The 18,294-nt window shown below is 36.8% G+C and overlaps 1 protein-coding gene across 8 annotated transcripts in view; it reads right to left on the bottom strand.

Annotated features, from left to right (window-relative positions):
- Nucleotides 1–18,294, bottom strand: part of CCDC171 (coiled-coil domain containing 171) — a 245,529-nt gene that overhangs the window by 212,926 nt on the left and 14,309 nt on the right. For 5 of the 8 annotated variants that reach the window (XM_036239086.1, XM_036239089.1, XM_036239092.1 and 2 more), the window contains 4 exons: nucleotides 12,853–12,988; nucleotides 6,200–6,374; nucleotides 2,256–2,446; nucleotides 524–655 (listed from right to left, as the gene is read on the bottom strand). In XM_036239086.1, coding sequence (XP_036094979.1) covers nucleotides 524–655; nucleotides 2,256–2,446; nucleotides 6,200–6,374; nucleotides 12,853–12,988 — 634 coding nt within the window. Of the gene's footprint in view, nucleotides 1–523; nucleotides 656–2,255; nucleotides 2,447–6,199; nucleotides 6,375–12,852; nucleotides 12,989–15,685; nucleotides 15,809–18,294 lie in introns of all 8 variants that reach the window. The other 3 variants (XM_036239088.1, XM_036239090.1, XM_036239093.1) reach the window with 3 other exon arrangements.

Raw genomic sequence — 18,294 nt, 5'->3', positions numbered from 1 at the left:
TCATCTATAAAGGGAGTTAGATGTAATCAGTGATTTTCAAACTGGACTATTTGAAGCCCTACGGATTCTGTGTATTGCAGAGGAGAAGTTAATAAAAGATGGTTAAAAATCCACACTACTTAAAAAGAATTTTAAAATCACCATACTATAAGTTTGTGCACATAATCACTCTACTTACTATAAGATTTGTACATGAAATCCATTCTATTTCTTTATGCTATGTGAGACAAACAGTCTCACATTTTTAATTGGGAAAATAAAATACCGGATATAAACATACAGATGTCCTTCTCAAAATCACGTAATTTATGCAATGGAAGTCACCCAACTCTAATGATATCTGTTGGTAACAGCTGATCATATTGTCATAGAACTACAAATGAAACACGGCTTTCCAGAGATCAAAGACTAGGAATTATTTTCCCCTTGAATAAGACAGTCAATTGTAGCACGAAAGTAATTTTTAATATCATAAGCATTAAAAAGACTTACATAAGGAACCGTATTATTATTTTTAAAATACCTGTACTATAAATTGTAACTCTCTTCTTTCTGCTTCCCATTGTTCTTCTTGTAATCTAAATTCCTCCAATGCGGTCTCCCTGATATGAGACTCCATGTCATTCTTCTCCTGCTGATGTTTTTCCAATGCTTCCTAATTTATATGAATAAAATCTTGCTTCACTATTAGATCAATAAAAGTTCTTTCTTCCTTCATCCCCAATTTAAATGTATAAAGGGCTCTACTTACCTACCCTATGAAAACTCATTATAATTTGTTAAAATCATTAACAAAACTATTAAATTGGATCATCAAAATATAGATCTGAATAAGAAACTATGCTTACCCATTTAAGAAACATTTTATATATACATATATATGCATATATTTAAATCAATTTTTCTGAACATTTTAACTTTAGAGGTTTGAACAAAATGCATAAGACAAAAACTAAGTACATAGATAATATGCAATCTATTTAAATCTATGCATAAAGTAGTATGAAAATCTCTCATTACCTATGAACAAACTGTTTGGATTATCCCTGATAATGTATCTAAAAATCTGACAGAAAACACTGTATTTCCAAAAGGGTGATAAAAAAGGAGTTTTGTACAACGAATCGGAATAAGAAACTCTAGTCTTAAAAATTTTAAAAGTCAAAAAATATTTTTTAAAGTTTGCACTATAGCTAATGTCTAGGTAGCTAGCTGATCAAGATCTTGTAACTTGAGGTGCAGGCTGACTATAAGGAATGCTGCCACCATTACCCTTCCCATTCCTCCAAGATGTTTTATGTAGGGAAGTTTACACAGGGCCACCCAGGGACTTGTAGTACCACTTGCCACCTAAATTCCCTCCATTCAAATACTAATGGAGCACTTACAGATGCCAGGCACTGTTCTAGGATCTAGGAATACAGAGATAAACAAGACACAAAGTATGACTATTGATGTGAAAGAAATCGAAAGTACATCTGACAATGTCTGGGAACCCTTGTGTCAAAATGTTTACATTTAGTAAATGCTTTTGTAAAATTATTTTTTCATGAAGATTAATTTCCAATATTCTGAAAAGCCATTTACAGCAATGATAAATATAAAGCATTTTTATCATGTACTTTTTTAAAAAATTGGTATTCAAAAACATGGTAAACAAAGACAATTCAAAATATATTTTCGAAGTGGCCAGCAACCTCAACCTTAAACCACACTTTTACTCTGGGCAATAAAAAGGTACAAACAATGGAAAATAAATAGCTTGCAATAATTTTAGTAAAAGGTAATCAAATTTTTTACACATCTATATATAATAAGCTCTACATGAATAATAAAATGTGTATCAAACATGTAAGTATTTTTCTATATTTATAATATATTTAGACCGAATCTAGGACCCATATTTCTAAAATTCCAAATTTTCATGCTGCTGGACCAAAAAGGCTGTAGGCTCTTATATTCTTACAATATGCCCATATTAGGTGTTTGTTTTTGAAATTTTGATCTGAGATTTGAAACTGTTTTTCACAAAAGAAACAGTATACTTGTTAACATATTCTAAAGTACATATCAAAATAGACCCACAAAAATGCCCCTAAAAAGGAAAAAAGGGAGAGAAGGAGTGAAGGAAGGAGGAAATCAGATTTTCTTGCTTTCTGGTAGTAATCTTCCTTTCCAAGGGCAACTTCAAATAATGTATAACACATCTCAATGAATATTACATAAAGCAAATTTCCTTTAGAAAAGTATTTTACCTGCAGAGTTCTCTCTAGTCTGCTTTTTTCTTTCATAAGTGAATCATATTCTTGATTGAAATTTTGAATTATACTATCTCTTTCCTCCAAATCACGTTCAAATCTTCTGCATTCTTCTTTCCATTTCTGCTGGGAAGTCTGAAATGCATTCTCAATCTCATTGGCCCTTCCTTGAAGTTCTGTATTCTGAGCTATTAAAAAGATAAAATAATAATAAGTATACTTACAACCATAAGTTAAATTCTTAAGAGTTCAAAAAACTACACCTTAGAGCTGATTTACAGTGTAATATTAAGACAAAACCTGTAACCACTTCACACCAGTAAACTCTTGAAAAACTCGTTGTCCCAGAACAACTCTTCTATCGTTTCTTGATCTCTTATCTGCTCTGGATAAGGGTGACTTTACCCTGAAACGGTATGATATGTTCCCAGAAATATGACCTGGTTTAGGTGCACCTCTGGCACTAGCTTCAGCTCTACTGTTTTTTGTCCTGGTCAAGAAAATCAAAAAAATTTTTAAGGACTGTGACATATAGGGCTACTTTTTTAAAAGACTTGATAGATTACAAATTCTTATATTTGACTATTGGCAACAAATTCATTGTAATACATCTTACACATGAGATGCAAAAAACTGAGGATTTCTTCCATCTTCATCTTCCAATACTTCTATTGACATTTTTCATTTCTGATTTAATATTTTTAATTTCTAAGAGCTTTCTTTTTTGTGGGACCTGGTTCTTGCCTCATGGATGCAATATATTCACTTTCAACTCTGAAAATATTAATGTTACTTGTTTTTTAAATCTCCCTGCAGAATTTCTGATTCTTCCAAGTTAGTTGTTTTTCTCTCCATTTAGAGGCTTTCCCTAAGAATCTGGTAATTCTTGGTTGTCTGCTCTTGATTAAGAATAACTATAAGGGTGACATAGCTTTTACCCATCTATATACCCACCACCCAGATTCCAAGTTGTAAGGAGCTCGGCACCTGTAGTATTCACTGGAGAAGAATCTGGCTGGGCCATTTATCAGGAAAACCCAATATCAGTATCATTCGTTTTTTCCTCTTGGCTTGGTCAAATGACCCAAAGAAGAGTCTTCTAAGCTCCCACACAGGGTACAGAAATCCGGTGATAGCTTTTAAGGAAGCCCACAGAAAAAGGGAGCCAGCAGGAAGGCATCATTCCTCAATATTCAGCACTGAGTATGCTATCTTACTGTTTTTGCCAGTCTGGGGACCCTCTATTTTACCATCTCCAGAGATTAAGCCTCCTGAGTGAGAACAATTCCAGAGTGGCATGCTCTTGGAAAGGGGATCTTAGAACCTACCTGCTTCTAGAACAAACAGCTTTCATCTAACTCTATTTTACCAACTACTGCTATTTCAATTCCTAATACCAAAAGAGTTTCCAGTTCATAAGACTTTCAACTCTCTAACAAGTTATCTGCCAGCCTCCCTTCCTGCCTTAGGATTCTAACATCTCAGGTCTGCTAACTCAGTTATTCCTTTTCCATTTGCTTTCTAGTTTCCACAATTTTCTTTCTTATCATGTCTCTTATTCTCTCAATCATTATGAGATTATCTTTTTTAATATCCCATAACTCCATTAGGTTTTTACTCTCCCCTCAAACTTTTATCATAAAAATTTCAAAACTACAGAAAGTTGAAAGTATTGTACAATGAAAACCCACAAACCTCCCACCTAGACTCTATGATTAACATTTTGATATATTTGCTTTATCACACATTTACCCACCTGTGTATCCATTCCTTTATCCATCAGACCATCATACTTTTTATGCATTTCAAAGCAAGTTGCAAATATGAGCACATTTCACTCCTGAATAATTCAGCATCCATATCATTAACTAGAATTCAATAGTTTTTCTTTTTATAGGCAAAATTTACATATAGTGAAATGAACAACTCTTAAGAGATTTGACAAATGTGTACATACACTCATGTAATCCAGACCCCTAAACTACAGAATATTTCCTTTAATCCAAAAGTTTCCTCACACTTTTCTCCAGTCAATATCCACTGCTGACCCATCCCAGAGGCAGCCACTGTTCTGATTTCTTTTTCAATAATTACTGATTTTTGTCCCAGAAATTCATAAAAACGGAATCATACAGGATGTCCTCTTATGTGTAAAGCTTCACTCAGCATAATGTTTTTGAGATTCATTCATGTTATTGCATATATCAGTAGTCAGTTCATTTCTTTTTGGTGAGTATTATGTCATTGTACGAATATAACACAAATTGTTTCTTCATTCTCTTGTCAATGAACATGTGGGGTTTGCTTGTTTAATTTCTAATTTGGGGTTTTCATGAAGGACCTGCTGTAAAATTGGTATGCAAGTCTTTTGTGGACATGTTTCTCAGGGAAAAATACCAAAGGGTGAAACTGCTGGGTCATAGAAAAAAGGTATGTTTATTTGAAAAGAAATTGTCAGGTTTTTTTCCCAAAGTAGTTGTACCATTTTACTCTCCCACTAACAATGTATAAGAGTTCCAGTTGCTCTACATCCTCACTAACATTGGGTATTGAGTTTTTTTCAATTAGAGCTACTTGATGGATATGTATGCATTTCCCTAATGACAAGCAAGATTAAGCATTTTTCACGTGATTAATGGCCATTCCTTCATTTCCTCAAATGTGTCTGAAATTATTTGACTTTAGGCAAGTAACTTCCCATCTTCCCTGAACTTCAATTTTCTCATAGTTAAATGAAAGTCAGTAACCTGTATATCTAGTGCCTTACAATCCTTTTATTCCTAAGTTCTAGATAGTGGTGTACTTACTAAATGCCAGAGGTAATCAAAAATACTCTGACCAATGGCAATAACCCAAGACAGCTGGCCAAGACTAGGGTTGGTAACCTTTGCAATATTTATAATTTAACATTTATTCAGCCCCACGCAGTTAATAGAGCACTTTCATTTTCTTATTTCACCCTTAAAACAACCTAGGTTCAAATATCAGTAAATAAGTGGTAGAACCGGACTCAAATCTTCTGAATTCATGTTCAGTGCTCTCTTAATTAAAACCTGCTGTGTACAAAAATATTCATAGCAGCATTATTCTTAATAACCAAAGCGCAGACACTACTCAACTTCCCGTCCATAGTAAATGGATAAATATAAGTGTAGTATTTTTACACAATATACTAAACATTAATATGAAGTTCATACATTAAGGGTGAACTAACAAACACCATGTTGAAGGAACAAAGCCAAATACAAAAGAGTACATTCCAATCATATAAAGTAACAAAAAAAAAAAAAAAAGGCAAAATTAATCCCGACTAATAAAAATCAGGATAGTGATTATCTATATAGAAGGACTTCTGGTAATTTTCTATTCCATGATGTGGGTTCTTGTTATCAGTTTACACTTATCTAGGCGTATTTCTTTACATATATTATACTTAAGTAAAGATGGTCATATTCTATATAAGAGATAACTTTTGAGGATTCAATCAACTGCTTTTTTCTTTTCTAGGCAACACACTCTGACCCAGTGGTTCCTAAAGCTAGCTAATCAACAAAATCACCTGCAGTAGTTCTTGCACATACAGATTGTCTCGTTAAGAGATTCTGATTCTGACTATGTGATAGGAGGCCTAGAATATATAGGTAGTTAAATCTCTATGTGATTCTGCTGATTATTCATGAACAAGTGCCCTAAAAAATGATTAACAGAATTTTGAACCCCTTTTTCCATACATACACATTAAAAAATTAATGTAAAGTACATGAATGTTCACGTAATTTCCAGAAGACTTTATACATGTCCAGTAAAATCTGTCCATCAAAGGCCCATCAATGGATCAAAACTCTTCCTCTGACCCTATATGGAATGCGTACATAACAGTGAAGGATGATACACAATGAGGTTACAATTCTTAACATGGAAAGAAATGAAAATGGTCTTACCACAGAGTTTTTCGTGGATCCTATGTGCCTCAGCCAACCTTTCTTCAGCAGCTCGTCTTCCAAGACCAGCTTCCTTTCTGGCAACAGCTAGGTCATATTCCAGACTTTGTCGCAATGCCTCTCTTTTTTCAACCTCAGATCGCAGCTTGGCAATCTGGCTCTCATAGCCAGCCAGCTAAAAACATATATATTCCGGATATGATGAACCAATATTAAAATACATCTCCAAGATCATCATGAGATCATTCACCCAAACATTTAAATTTTTAGAGAAGCTTGTTTCTACAGTATTTACAAGAATTCATAACTCTATACTTTCTGAAAGACTAGAAAAGAAACACTAGCCTTACTCACCAAATGACACTAGTAATTTTATTTTAGAGAACTCACTAAAGAAAAAAATAAAAAAAAAAAGTCTTATATGAACTTCTTAGAAAAAATAATCCCAAGTTTTAATCAAACAGTCATACCCAAAAAATAAAAAAAAATGCATGACACACAGTAAGCACTGAAAAAATTCATTCTCTCCTCTCCTATTTCCTCAATGAAATCGAGAAGCAAATTGCAGCAAAATATAGTTTGGTAAATACTGGCTATATTATTTCTCTTGATTATGACATTACCTGATAGAGCATAAAGTAATAAAGTGCCAATCTTGCAGACATTTTAATAAACTACTAACTTATCTAATGACTAGATTTAATTTATCTAATATCCTTCCATGAGGTAACACGACAAAAGATAGGTCAAGGAGTTTAGAACTAGATGATTTATAAAGTCCTTTCCCACTCTAAAATTGTATGATCTAGTCAATGATTCCTTAAATAATATTAAACATCTGCTATGTGCCAAGTACAGTGAAAGATATGAAAACAAATATTATAGGGCCCTTAATCTCAAAAATCCAATGCCATAGGAAGGTATATAACAAAAGTTTTATGAAAGAGGTAAAAATGTTATGATAGTTTTTTAAAAAGCAAAATTATTTATTGCTAGCGGGAGAGAAAAAGATGGTGGATGAGAGAATGCTAGAAAAGTATCATTTAGGAAAGCAATGAGCTACAAGGCTAGAAATTTATGATCTAATTACCAAATAAAAGACAAATGGACTTCTGAAGAGCAACATCAAAAATTACTATATGTAGCTGTGAAATGCAGAGTGTAGCAGCAGTTACACTCTTTTATTCACATAAAGAATAAAATAATTTCCAATTTAAAAATTTTAGAAAAGCAAATGTCTTCAAAGCACTTATACTTACAAAATAAGAACCTAGGAATATCTTTTAATAGTTAAAGAAAAAAATCATAGAACCACCTTAATTACATGTTAAAGATAACTGTTTCAGAATAACTCCATCCCTCCCGCCCACTCCCTCTCTCCCCTCATAAGAATAAAGTTGTTAACATTTGAGCATTCCCAGTGTGCGTCATTTACTTGTTCGCCCTCAGATCCCCTCCCTATCCTTCTCCAGCTGCACTCTGTACCACAGGAATTACATTTCCCAGGCTCCCTTGACAACAAACTGGCGTCTCAGGTTTGGCCAATTAGAGGCACCTGTGTACCTGAGGCAAGGAGAAGAAAAGTAGGCAGGGTATTTCGCCCTCTCTAGGTCTACCTGGAGCATTATCTCCATCTTCCCTATAGCTGTAAATCCTTCCAGATAGTCCCTCCTTCCATGGCCCTAGCTCTCTCTAAACGGTTCTGGCTTTTATCATCCTTAGGAGTGAAAGAACCTTCCTAATAGTGCTACCCTCTGAGTTGTTTAACATCCCCTATTTGTCTTTCAGCTCTTCTAGTACCTGTGAAATCTATTACCTCTCCTAATGTCTTTTAGCTGAAAGACCTAGAGTGGTTTCTATTTCCTTGACACCAAGTAATGCTGTTGTCTCAAGATGGGTTTCTGATATTGCGTGGAGAATCTTTATAAGCCTAAATACAATGAAGACTCTTTGCAGGCAGAAATGGGACCTGGTGATCCATGGTATACAGTAGGATCACAATTTTTTAAATTATCATGTACAGTTGATCAGAATAAAGTGCCAGTTGAAGACAAACCTTTGAGAAATGAAGTAGCAAGTACACTTGACCATTATGGCAAAAATGTTTACTTCAAGACCAGTGGGATGGGAAGGCTCTATCTGACTATACTAGAGAACTCATAAAAACAAAATGATGATTTCAGGGCTTAGAATTTCAGCTCAAGATAGTCGGAAAAACAGAATGTTTCTATGTTGACTATAAAAGAATCTCTTACTTTTTGCAGCCCCAGGCCAAAAAGGCTAAGGACCAGAGAGAAAATCTAATTATAAGGAATGCAGAATTACAATACGAATTGAATAAAGAGTCTCACCAAGTTTCTAATGTTAAGATGTTATATATCAGTTGAACATTAGGTAGGAAGGAAGGCGATGAGATGAGGGCTTTTGGAGTTAGAAAAACCTGAAAACTGTGAACTCCCGAATGCCTCCCTGGACATCGCTTGCCAAGCAGTCTCTCCTCCCTGTCTGAGAAAACTAGTCTCCCCTTCGTGAAAGACTTAGTAATGAAAACACCTGAAGCAGCTGTCTTGCAAGAGGATTTGCAAGATCCACCTCCACAACTTTTTGTCAGTCGATTAGAACTCAGTATGCCACAAGAAGAGAAATGCAAAGTCAGCTCCATGAGAAAATAGCTTGTATATCAAAAGAATTGCAAGATTTTGCTAATCTTGTATCAGCAGAAACGTGCAGACACATGTATATGATTGATTTGGATTTAATAAGCTTGCTCTAACAGCTAGCTTGCTTGGACAGGAGACTGTAAATTGATTTCAACATCAGCCTACAATCATTTAATAAGGTCAAAATGCCAGTACTTTCCTGACATAATATGGGGACTTAAGGAGATGGGAGTACTTTTATTATGAGCAAGCCATAAACCTCCTCTTTCCCCAACTACGTCCTATTGGAGGACCTAAAGACATTCTTTCCCTAATTAAAATGCTATAAACTACACTGGAGAGGGCAGCACAAGCATCCTTAGAAAGCTCTGGTGGCTGATCTTTATATGCCAAAAATTAAAGTGGATGGTGGAGGTAATAGTGAGATATGTCACCACTGAGATGGACTCCCCAATTTCAAATGAAATGGTGGACTTCCAGAGTGGCAAAGACCACATGGTAGCAATTAGCCAATAGGTAATGAATGCTGAAGAGCAAAAGGTGTGGACTGCCAATCATTTGCCCATTTGATCTCAAATCCATTCCCTAACCCATTCTTTTGCTCCACACTATTATGTTATAGGAATGAAAATTCCCATGCTCCATTGCCAAATGGCTCTATTTCTGGCAGTGTCTCTGGCAGTAGTGCTGAGGTTCCCGCTCCCCATCCCTTCCCTCCACCATTCCAACCCTGGCTGAAGACCCCCTACCATGGCTCTACACCAACCAGAAAGCCCCAACTTCTAGACTCTGGTAACCTCATCTTCTCCCATTGGCCCTCCGGCCTAGAGCTGGTGGTGTAGATTCCAAGGTCTTCCATCACCAGTACAACCAATTCCCCCCATTAATGCCCCTCTGTTTGCCTTATTGGACCTTATTTGATTTCCAGAACTATCCACATTGCTGATAGAAATATATCCTCTGCCCTTTACAATCTAATAAAGGTTCAACACATGCACTAAAACTTGCAACAGCAACAAATGTTATCTCCCTCTTTTTAAAAACATATCTGCATTCTTTTAAGTTTTTATGCTCAACAGGTATCTTAGAATTTCCTCTCACTGTCATCCTCCTTCTTCCTTTATGTCCTCCATAGCATGTCTCAGCCTCTAAATGGTTTTTCACCATTTTTATACCATGACCCTTTTTGGCAATCTGGCAAAGCCTTCTCAGAATTATGTAATTAAATGCATAAAATAAAATACATGGGATAACAGAAAGAATCAAAATATAAAAGCAAATATATAACAAAACAAATTGGTGATATTGTAATCTATATATTTCTTTAATAACATTAAATAATGAGCTTTACTCTTAGGCCTAATAACCACTGTGATTTCAAAGTAGTGACAAGCAGAGGCAATATTTCAAAATATTTGCCATAACTGATTTGAGGTATCTATGATTTCTATTGACAATAAAGTTAAAAGTACTGCTAATGATATCGCTTGGTAAAAGAAAGAGTGACTGGATCAAACCCTTCATAACTAAAGGAAATGCTTAATATGAGTTAGAGGTTAATAAAAATTAAAATATACTTTTCCCCATCGAAGTACATGGATTCCCAGATTTCTCTGTTTCTGAGGACCCGAGTTTAGGAACCCCTGCTCTTAAGAGGAGTGGCTGAAATCAATCAAACAACATCATCAGGTCCTGAAGCCTAAAAAGCCTACTGCTCGGTCCTGCATTTGCAGGATCTTTTGACTAAAGAAAGTCAAAAGTTATATTGGTCTTCTTTATCCTCTCCCATCTGTCATATAATATAGTTGTTTTAAAAATTGTTTTTCTTGTGGTAAGAACTTTTAAGATCTATTCTCTTAGCAACTTTCAAATATGCAATACAGTAAGTATTATGAGCTATATTCACCAGGCTGTACATGATATCCCCATGACTTATTTATTTTATAACTGGAAGTTTGTACATTTTGACCCTCTTTGCCCATTTCACCCAAACCCCACCCAACCCCACCTCTATATTTATGAGGTTATATTTTTGTTTGTTTGTTTTTTAAACTCCACACAAGAGTGAGATCATAGGATATTTGTCTATGTCTGACTTATTTCACTTAGCATAATGCCCTCAAGGTCCATCGTGTTGTTGTAAATGGAAAGATTTCATTCTTTTTGAATGGCTGAATAATATTCCATTATATGTATATATCACATTTTGTTTATCCATTCATCTACCAAAAGGCATTTAGATTTTAAAAATACTTTATGTCAATCACCCAGCATGATGTATGTTAGCATTACAAATATTTGATAAGGCAAATATATGGCCTTAGTTTTAGACAGTTTCATTCATTTCTAGCTTGCATTTACAAAGGGCATATTTGGAGCTTACATGGCTAAAAAAAATTACTATATGAGTAAAATCATCTAAACAAATAATTGAAACAATAAGGATAAATAGTAATAGAAACCAGGAGTTGAATCAATTCTAACTACCTGTTTTGAGAAAATTCTTTCTTCCCTTTAATGTGAACACATACTTCAAACATCCTGATCAAATAAAGACAATAAATAGTGTGTTCTACTGAGAAATCTGATGACAACTACAAATATATGTGAAAGAATACATTTAATAGATGAATGATTATCATGACAGTAATGTATATTTTGGTTTTAAAAATAAGTTTGGAGATGATGAACAATTAGCATAAATTTAACAAATACCAGTTTATATTTAATCTGGAATATTACAATGTAAATAAAAGCAAATACTTCAATTACCAATTTAAATTACCTCGAGTGCTACTAAAAATACAAATAAAACAGTCACATATTCGTTGCTTGTTACTTTAATGAGAAACCACTGTTCCTTAGATATCCTGAAAAAAATCATTTTTTCAAACATTTATTCAAAACACTGCCACTGAGGGCTTAAGCAGTGTGAGAGACAGAGAAAAAGCATGGTCACTGCTTTCAACTCTCAGGAGGCTTACAGACTAAGGAAGAGCAGATAAGCATGAAATAAATGTTTCAGCTCTAAAATATCTGTACAGCAACATGTTGTGGAAGAGGAAGAAGGTAATCATTGTCATCTAGGGAGGCTTTAAAAGGTTTCAAGACAGAACAGCATGGGAATTTAGTAAAAAGGGAAGGAAAACGCAGTTTATGCTTAACTGTCAATAAATTATAGCAACTATTATAGTGCAAGGCACTTTATAAAATTCACTTAATTATCATAACAACCCTTTGGGGCCAGCATTTCACAATAAGAAACCAATAATGTACAGGATAAAAACTCACCCAAGGTCACACATCTTATAAATGGAAGGACCAAGAATGAGTCTAGGTCTGCATAACTCAATATTCTTTCTACTACACCAGGTTGCCTAAGCTGAGCTTTAAAAATGAGTAAAATTTTAAAAGGGAAAAAGTAGAAAAACAGGAAAAAAAAAAAAAACAGGCAGAAGAGACATAAACATATATTCATGACTTAGAGTGAAAGATAACTACTGTCCTTGCGATTTGTACATATACATATAAAATATATGTGTGTATATATATACATATATTAATAAATTAAAAAATAACATAATAAAAAAATAAACTAAAAATTAATGAATTACACTATGATTAAAAATTCCATACTCAAATCTGCTTATTTAAGAGACTTTCATGATCAAGATCATGAGGAACCTACATTAACATTTCAAAAATATCTGATTCAGAAATCCTTTGGTCACCAAATGAATTAATCAATTAATATTTTTAATCAAGTTTAACCCATTAATATAAACTTAAAACAACATATAAATAAACATAATCATTAAATTTCTACTTTAACATTCCTATACAATAAAAAAAAAAATCTATGTTTTCTTTATTCTAATTCACTTTTTAAGCACAGGAATGTTATGCTGATAAATGTTAAACATGAAGTTTATGAAATGAATCTAAATAATCAAACTCTACTTTAACATTATTTGAGAGGAAAATACATTCTACCTCTGCATTGTGCTTAGTTGTTATTTCTAATTTTTCTTTCTTAGCCCGATGAAGTTTCTTTCTGAGATCAGCAGTAATATCCAAGTCTGTTTCACTTTTAAGCATTTGTTTTACATCAGATGAGGCAATCTTTAGCCTAAAAAATGAGATCATAATAAAACATAATTCTCATTAGGTCTATTTCCAACATTTCTGGTATTTCTGAAAACTTATTTTTCAAAAAACACAGAGAACATATGACCCTTGCACTAAAGAAACTTACAATCTAGTAAAAGATGTCAATTGCAAAAGCTAGGGAGAAATGATAAGCAGTGTATGACTAGAAATAAACCACTGTCCACTGGGAAACCACCACGGTGTTCAAGATTGGTACTTAACAGCTGTTTGATCCTATCACAAGCTGTTATTTTAATTAATATAATAGCAAAGAGAATTTAGAGGTAAAAACCCACAAGAAGAAAGAACACAGAAGATGAGACAATAGCTTTAAAATACTGGAAGCCGGATAGCAGGTGGACAAGTGGTAACTGATTTACATTAGAGAGTTAAATTCATAGTCAACAGTGGAGAAAGCAACTTGATTTACACCAGAGTCTCAAAAGCTCAGTTAATTGGCAACACCTTTGAAAATGGAAGTAAAAGTGGAACAGAAAACAAAAGAATTGGTTGAAAGTCTGCCAAAGAAATAATGAGATCCTTAAATCCTCTGCCCTATACACCACACAACTGAGTACTGATCTCTTCCCCACTGTGGCAAAACACTAAGGGTTTATTCCCTCGATGGAAAAAAACAGGTGTCTGGACTGGAGACATCAGATACAAATGGGGTAAGGGCTCCATACTAACAACAAGATACTCAAGTAAAAGGTTATATAATAAATGAGAACCCTGGTCTTCTAACACTTCTTGTCTGCCAGAACAATGGCAAAGAAGAAACTGAAAGGGTGTTCTTTGGAAAAGCTAACCAATAAGGTGAAAAAGATCAAAAGCTGCTGATGCTAGGGGTTCTCCAGCAAAAGAGAAGATGCCACAAACACAAAGCCTCATGCACTGAGCTTCCAATCATCTTTTTAGGCCCCTACCTTTAAATATGAACAGACAGCCAAGAATCACCAGAAGTTAGGAAGCATTTAATATGAAAGACAGAGACCAAATTGAGTGCTGGGTAGAGGGAACAAGCTTTCAAAGATCATGTAAGGAAAAGATAACTTTAAAGAGAGAGAGAACCTATTGTTACTATTAATATCTTTAGAAAAACAGAAGAGGAAATAACATCAATAAAACAAGAACTACATGTAATGAAAAGTGAAATATTTGGAAAACAGAAAAAGAGCTCTTGGAAATTGAAAACACAAACTAAGAAATGAAAAGCAGAAGGAAGGAAGGAAGGAAGGAAGGAAGGAAGGAAGGAAGGAAGGAAGGAGGGAGGGAGGGAGGGAGGGAGGGAGGGAGGGAGGGAGGGAGGGAGGGAGGGAGGGAAGGAGGGAAAGAAGGAAGGAAGTCAGCCAACCAGCCTTCAGGAGTGATTTCTTTAAGAAGAAGATAACAGAAAACAATAAAATACTTCAACTATCTAAACATATTGAGAGATTTATACAACTTGGTTGGAGTATGAAGTCAAATTCATGATAAGTTCATAGAAATTAAGCAAACTAAACAGTAAATGAGACAATTATTAAATCCAAGAAATAACAAAATGTAAAAGAGAAAAAAACTGTTTCTAAGTGCTACTACATGGCTCAATTGGGAAAATTTTCATAATTATAATAATGTAAACATTAAATAACAAATCTAACCAAGATTACAATATCATTAAATATAGAGAAAATAGAAAAGGGAGAAAGTATGAATTAAAACTAAAAATTATGATCATGTACAGTAGGAAAATAGTACATAATTGTTGAAGCTGAAAATGCAAATAGCAATATAAAAAAATTTAAGAAATATAGTTTTAAAAAATCATCTCTGAAAGTTGAAAATGATTCTTTTAGAGATCAAGAAAGTAATTTGTCTCAAGGAAATTAGTACTGTTAGTTTTTTAAAACTTACTATGAAGCTATAGTAATCAAAACAGTGTGGAACCGGATTAAGAATAGACATGTAGATCAATGTATCAGAATCTAAACTCTAGAAATAAACTCATACATACATGGTAAATTAATTTTCAACAAAGGTATCACGGCAAATCAATGGGAAAAGGATAAGTTAAGTTGAAGAGGAATTTCCCACTTAAATGGCTAACTTTGTAATCAATTCTTTATTCTGCTTCTGTAAACATGCTCACTGTATAGGCCAAAGATTTCGAGGTCAACTGAGAACTCACCCTTCCCTTTAGATGTGTTACCTAAGTGCCCGTTTGAACGGATGTATTGTTTTAACTCCCGTTTTAAAAAAAAAAAAAATCTCCTGCTCTGTAGCTGCCCGTAGCCCGTAGCAACTCCTGAGGTCTGTAAATCAGCCCATGCCAGCTGTCACAACACAGGTGTAAAAGCAAAATTGCCCCTGAGCTCAGATTTTCAGAGCACTAGCTCTTCTGGGACCACCAGCATAATAAACCTGACTTCTCCAACCCTCCAAGTGCGGCTTGATTTCTCGCTGATCTGAGTTTTGCAATTTTTCTGCAACCTTTCTGGGGACCCCAACAAGATTCTCAACTACGCCGGCCCTTTGAGCTGCTGGACTGGTGGCTCGGCGAAGCCAGGGAGGAGGAGCTCTGAGACAAACGAGGAAGTGTGCCACCTGACGGTATTCCAGGTTCTCTTTCTGACTGGCATTCCTACTCTCCAGAGGCTGAGCCCCCAACCAGATTCACAGGAGGGAAGGACCAACTCACCAGGAACGGCCACAAGATAAGGTAAGGCCCTGGACAAAGCCGCCTAGTCAGGTCCCGTCTCTGGACGGAAGAGGAGCTTGATCACCTCCTAGTCTTCAGTTTGAAGACACAGGTCAGGGTCTTCTGAAGGAGGGAAAGACATAGCTCAGGGCCTTCCAAGAGGGGGAGACAATGTTTTAACCTGGTGTGTGAATGAGTGAATGAATGAGTGTCCTGGTTGGCTTAGTGGTCAGGTACGAGTTTGTAGCTCCATGGCTGAGCACTCTTTAGGTCCCCTAAAGGCCACGGAGTTTGTATGGGCTCATTCTGTGGGTTTGTGGTGAATGGCATACAGTCCAGGGCAGCATCAGAACAGTGTCGGATCATAAGTCATAAAGCTCAGTCCGCTATGGCTAGGCATTACCTAAGTTCCCCGCAGGGGGACATGGCCAGATGAGCATCTGAATGGTCTCCTCTTTGGAGGGAGCACACATCCATGTCTTTGCAACACCGTCACAGGTTGAGAAGAGTTTGGTCAACACTAAGAAAGTGGGGGGAGCTCCATCACCCTCCAGAAGGCAACCAAGCACCCTCACAAGTTAGCAAACAACTTATAGTGGGAGGTTGTGCAAAAGAGGGTGAATGCTGAGCAGCTGAAATGTGGCCTTGCCACAAAGTGAGAGTTGACCCCAATCAGCGGTTCCATGGTGATTCGCATACGGCTTACAGTGGCCCCACTGGATCTCCGTGAGGAGTCTACTCCAGTGGTCCAGGTTGGGAGTTTACCCACCAATGCTAAGAAGCATCTGAAAAATCCCCATGAGGGGTGCAGCCAAAGACTGGCGAAGCGAGTGACGCCCCCTCCAAAGACTCATCGACCCTATCCTCAGCCCTCTATGTGGCGTGATTATTGTCTGTTGCAGGAGACACAGGGGGAGGTTCCTCTAAGCCAAATGTCTTAAATTGTATGTTGAAAATTTTTAAGAAAGTTTTCTTAGAGGATTACGGGGTCAAGATGACTCCAAGAAAACTTTGTACTCTTTGCAAGCTTGAATGGCTTCCTTCGGGGCAGGATGACTTTCAGAAGGGACCCTAGACCTCTCCACTGTTAGAGCTGTGTACTGGATAGTGACAGGGAAGTCACCAACAGAGTTCTATGAGAGACTGTGTGAGGTGTTTCGGGTATATACCACTTTTGACCCTGAAGTGCAAAAAAACCATGTATGGTCAATGCGGCATTTGCAGCTCAATCTTAAACTGACATCCACCGCAAACTTCAGATATTAAAGACTTTGCTGGGACAACAACAGCCAACTACTAGAAGTCGCAAACAAGGCGTTTGTAAACTGTGACCAGGAGGCCCAAAAGACAGCTGATAAGTGGGTAAAATAAAAGGTATCTCTGCTGACAGATGCATTAGGGAACCTAAGGCCAGTACAACAGACTGCTGCTCCCCCATGGAAGAGAGAAACCAAAGAAAACCACCATGACGCCACAACCAATGTGCCTACTGCAAAAAGACCAGCCATTGGAAGAACGGGAGGACATCTGAAGGGCCAAAGAGGTTCAATCAATCTCGTAAAGAAAAATACCAACCTGAGCCTGGCCGAAGCACAGTCAGACTAGGGGCGACTGGGCTCCCTGATCCTAGGCCCCCAGGAGCCTATGGTCGCAACAGAAGTAGGAGGCCAATCAATGACTTTTACGGTAGACACTGGGGCTGGACACTCTTTGGTAACCACACCTGTGGCTCTCTTTATGGACCAAACAGTAACTATTGTTGGGGCCACGGGGGACCAAGTCACCCGCTCATTCTGTAAAGTCCACTCATGTCAGTTAGGGGGCCACCTAGCAACTCATGAGTTCCTGTATCTACCAGAGTGCCCCATCCCTCTTTTAGGTAGAGACTTATTAACAAAACTTGGAGTGCAAATCACTTTTGCCCCCAGAAAGCCCCCCAGTCTCACACTGAGGAGCCAGCCTGCTCTAATGATGGCTGTGACTGTGCCCCAGGAGGACAAATGGCATCTCTATTCTCTGGAAAGAGAACAAATCCAACCAGTCTGACAGAAGAGTTCCCTGCTGTCTGGGCAGAAAAGGAGCTCCCAGGTCTAGCCAAAGATCATGCACTCATCATGGTGGACCTGAGGCCAGGAGCCACTCCTGTCACACAAAGGCAATATCCAGTGACACGGGAAGCATGCATGGGGATTCGGGACCACATCTAGTGTTTGCACGACATCGGAATTCTAGTTTAGTGTCAGTCACCTTGGAACACTCCACTCTTATTGGTCAAGAAGCTGAGGGGGAGTGACTACCGCCCTATACCTCCACACTGTCAACAATGCAGTGGTCACCATCCATCCAGTGGTCCCAAACCCATACGCCTTCCTGAGTCTCTTACTTGCCAAAGCAAACTGGTTCACCTGCTTAGATTTCAAGGACGCCCTCTTCTGCCTCCAGTTATCACTGGTCAGCCAGCCTTTGTTTGCCTTTGAGTGGGAAGACCCACACACCGATGCAACTGACCTCGACTAGATTGCCACAGGGCTCCAAGAACTCACCCACCCTATTTGGCAAAGCACTAGCCTCAGATCTTGCTGCCTTCTCCAGAGAGACTTTGAACTGCA

This window comes from Rousettus aegyptiacus, unplaced genomic scaffold (genome assembly GCF_014176215.1).
Source record: "Rousettus aegyptiacus isolate mRouAeg1 unplaced genomic scaffold, mRouAeg1.p scaffold_m13_p_3, whole genome shotgun sequence".
Taxonomy (NCBI): Eukaryota; Metazoa; Chordata; class Mammalia; order Chiroptera; family Pteropodidae; genus Rousettus; species Rousettus aegyptiacus.
This window is presented reverse-complemented; position numbering and strand designations above follow the sequence as displayed.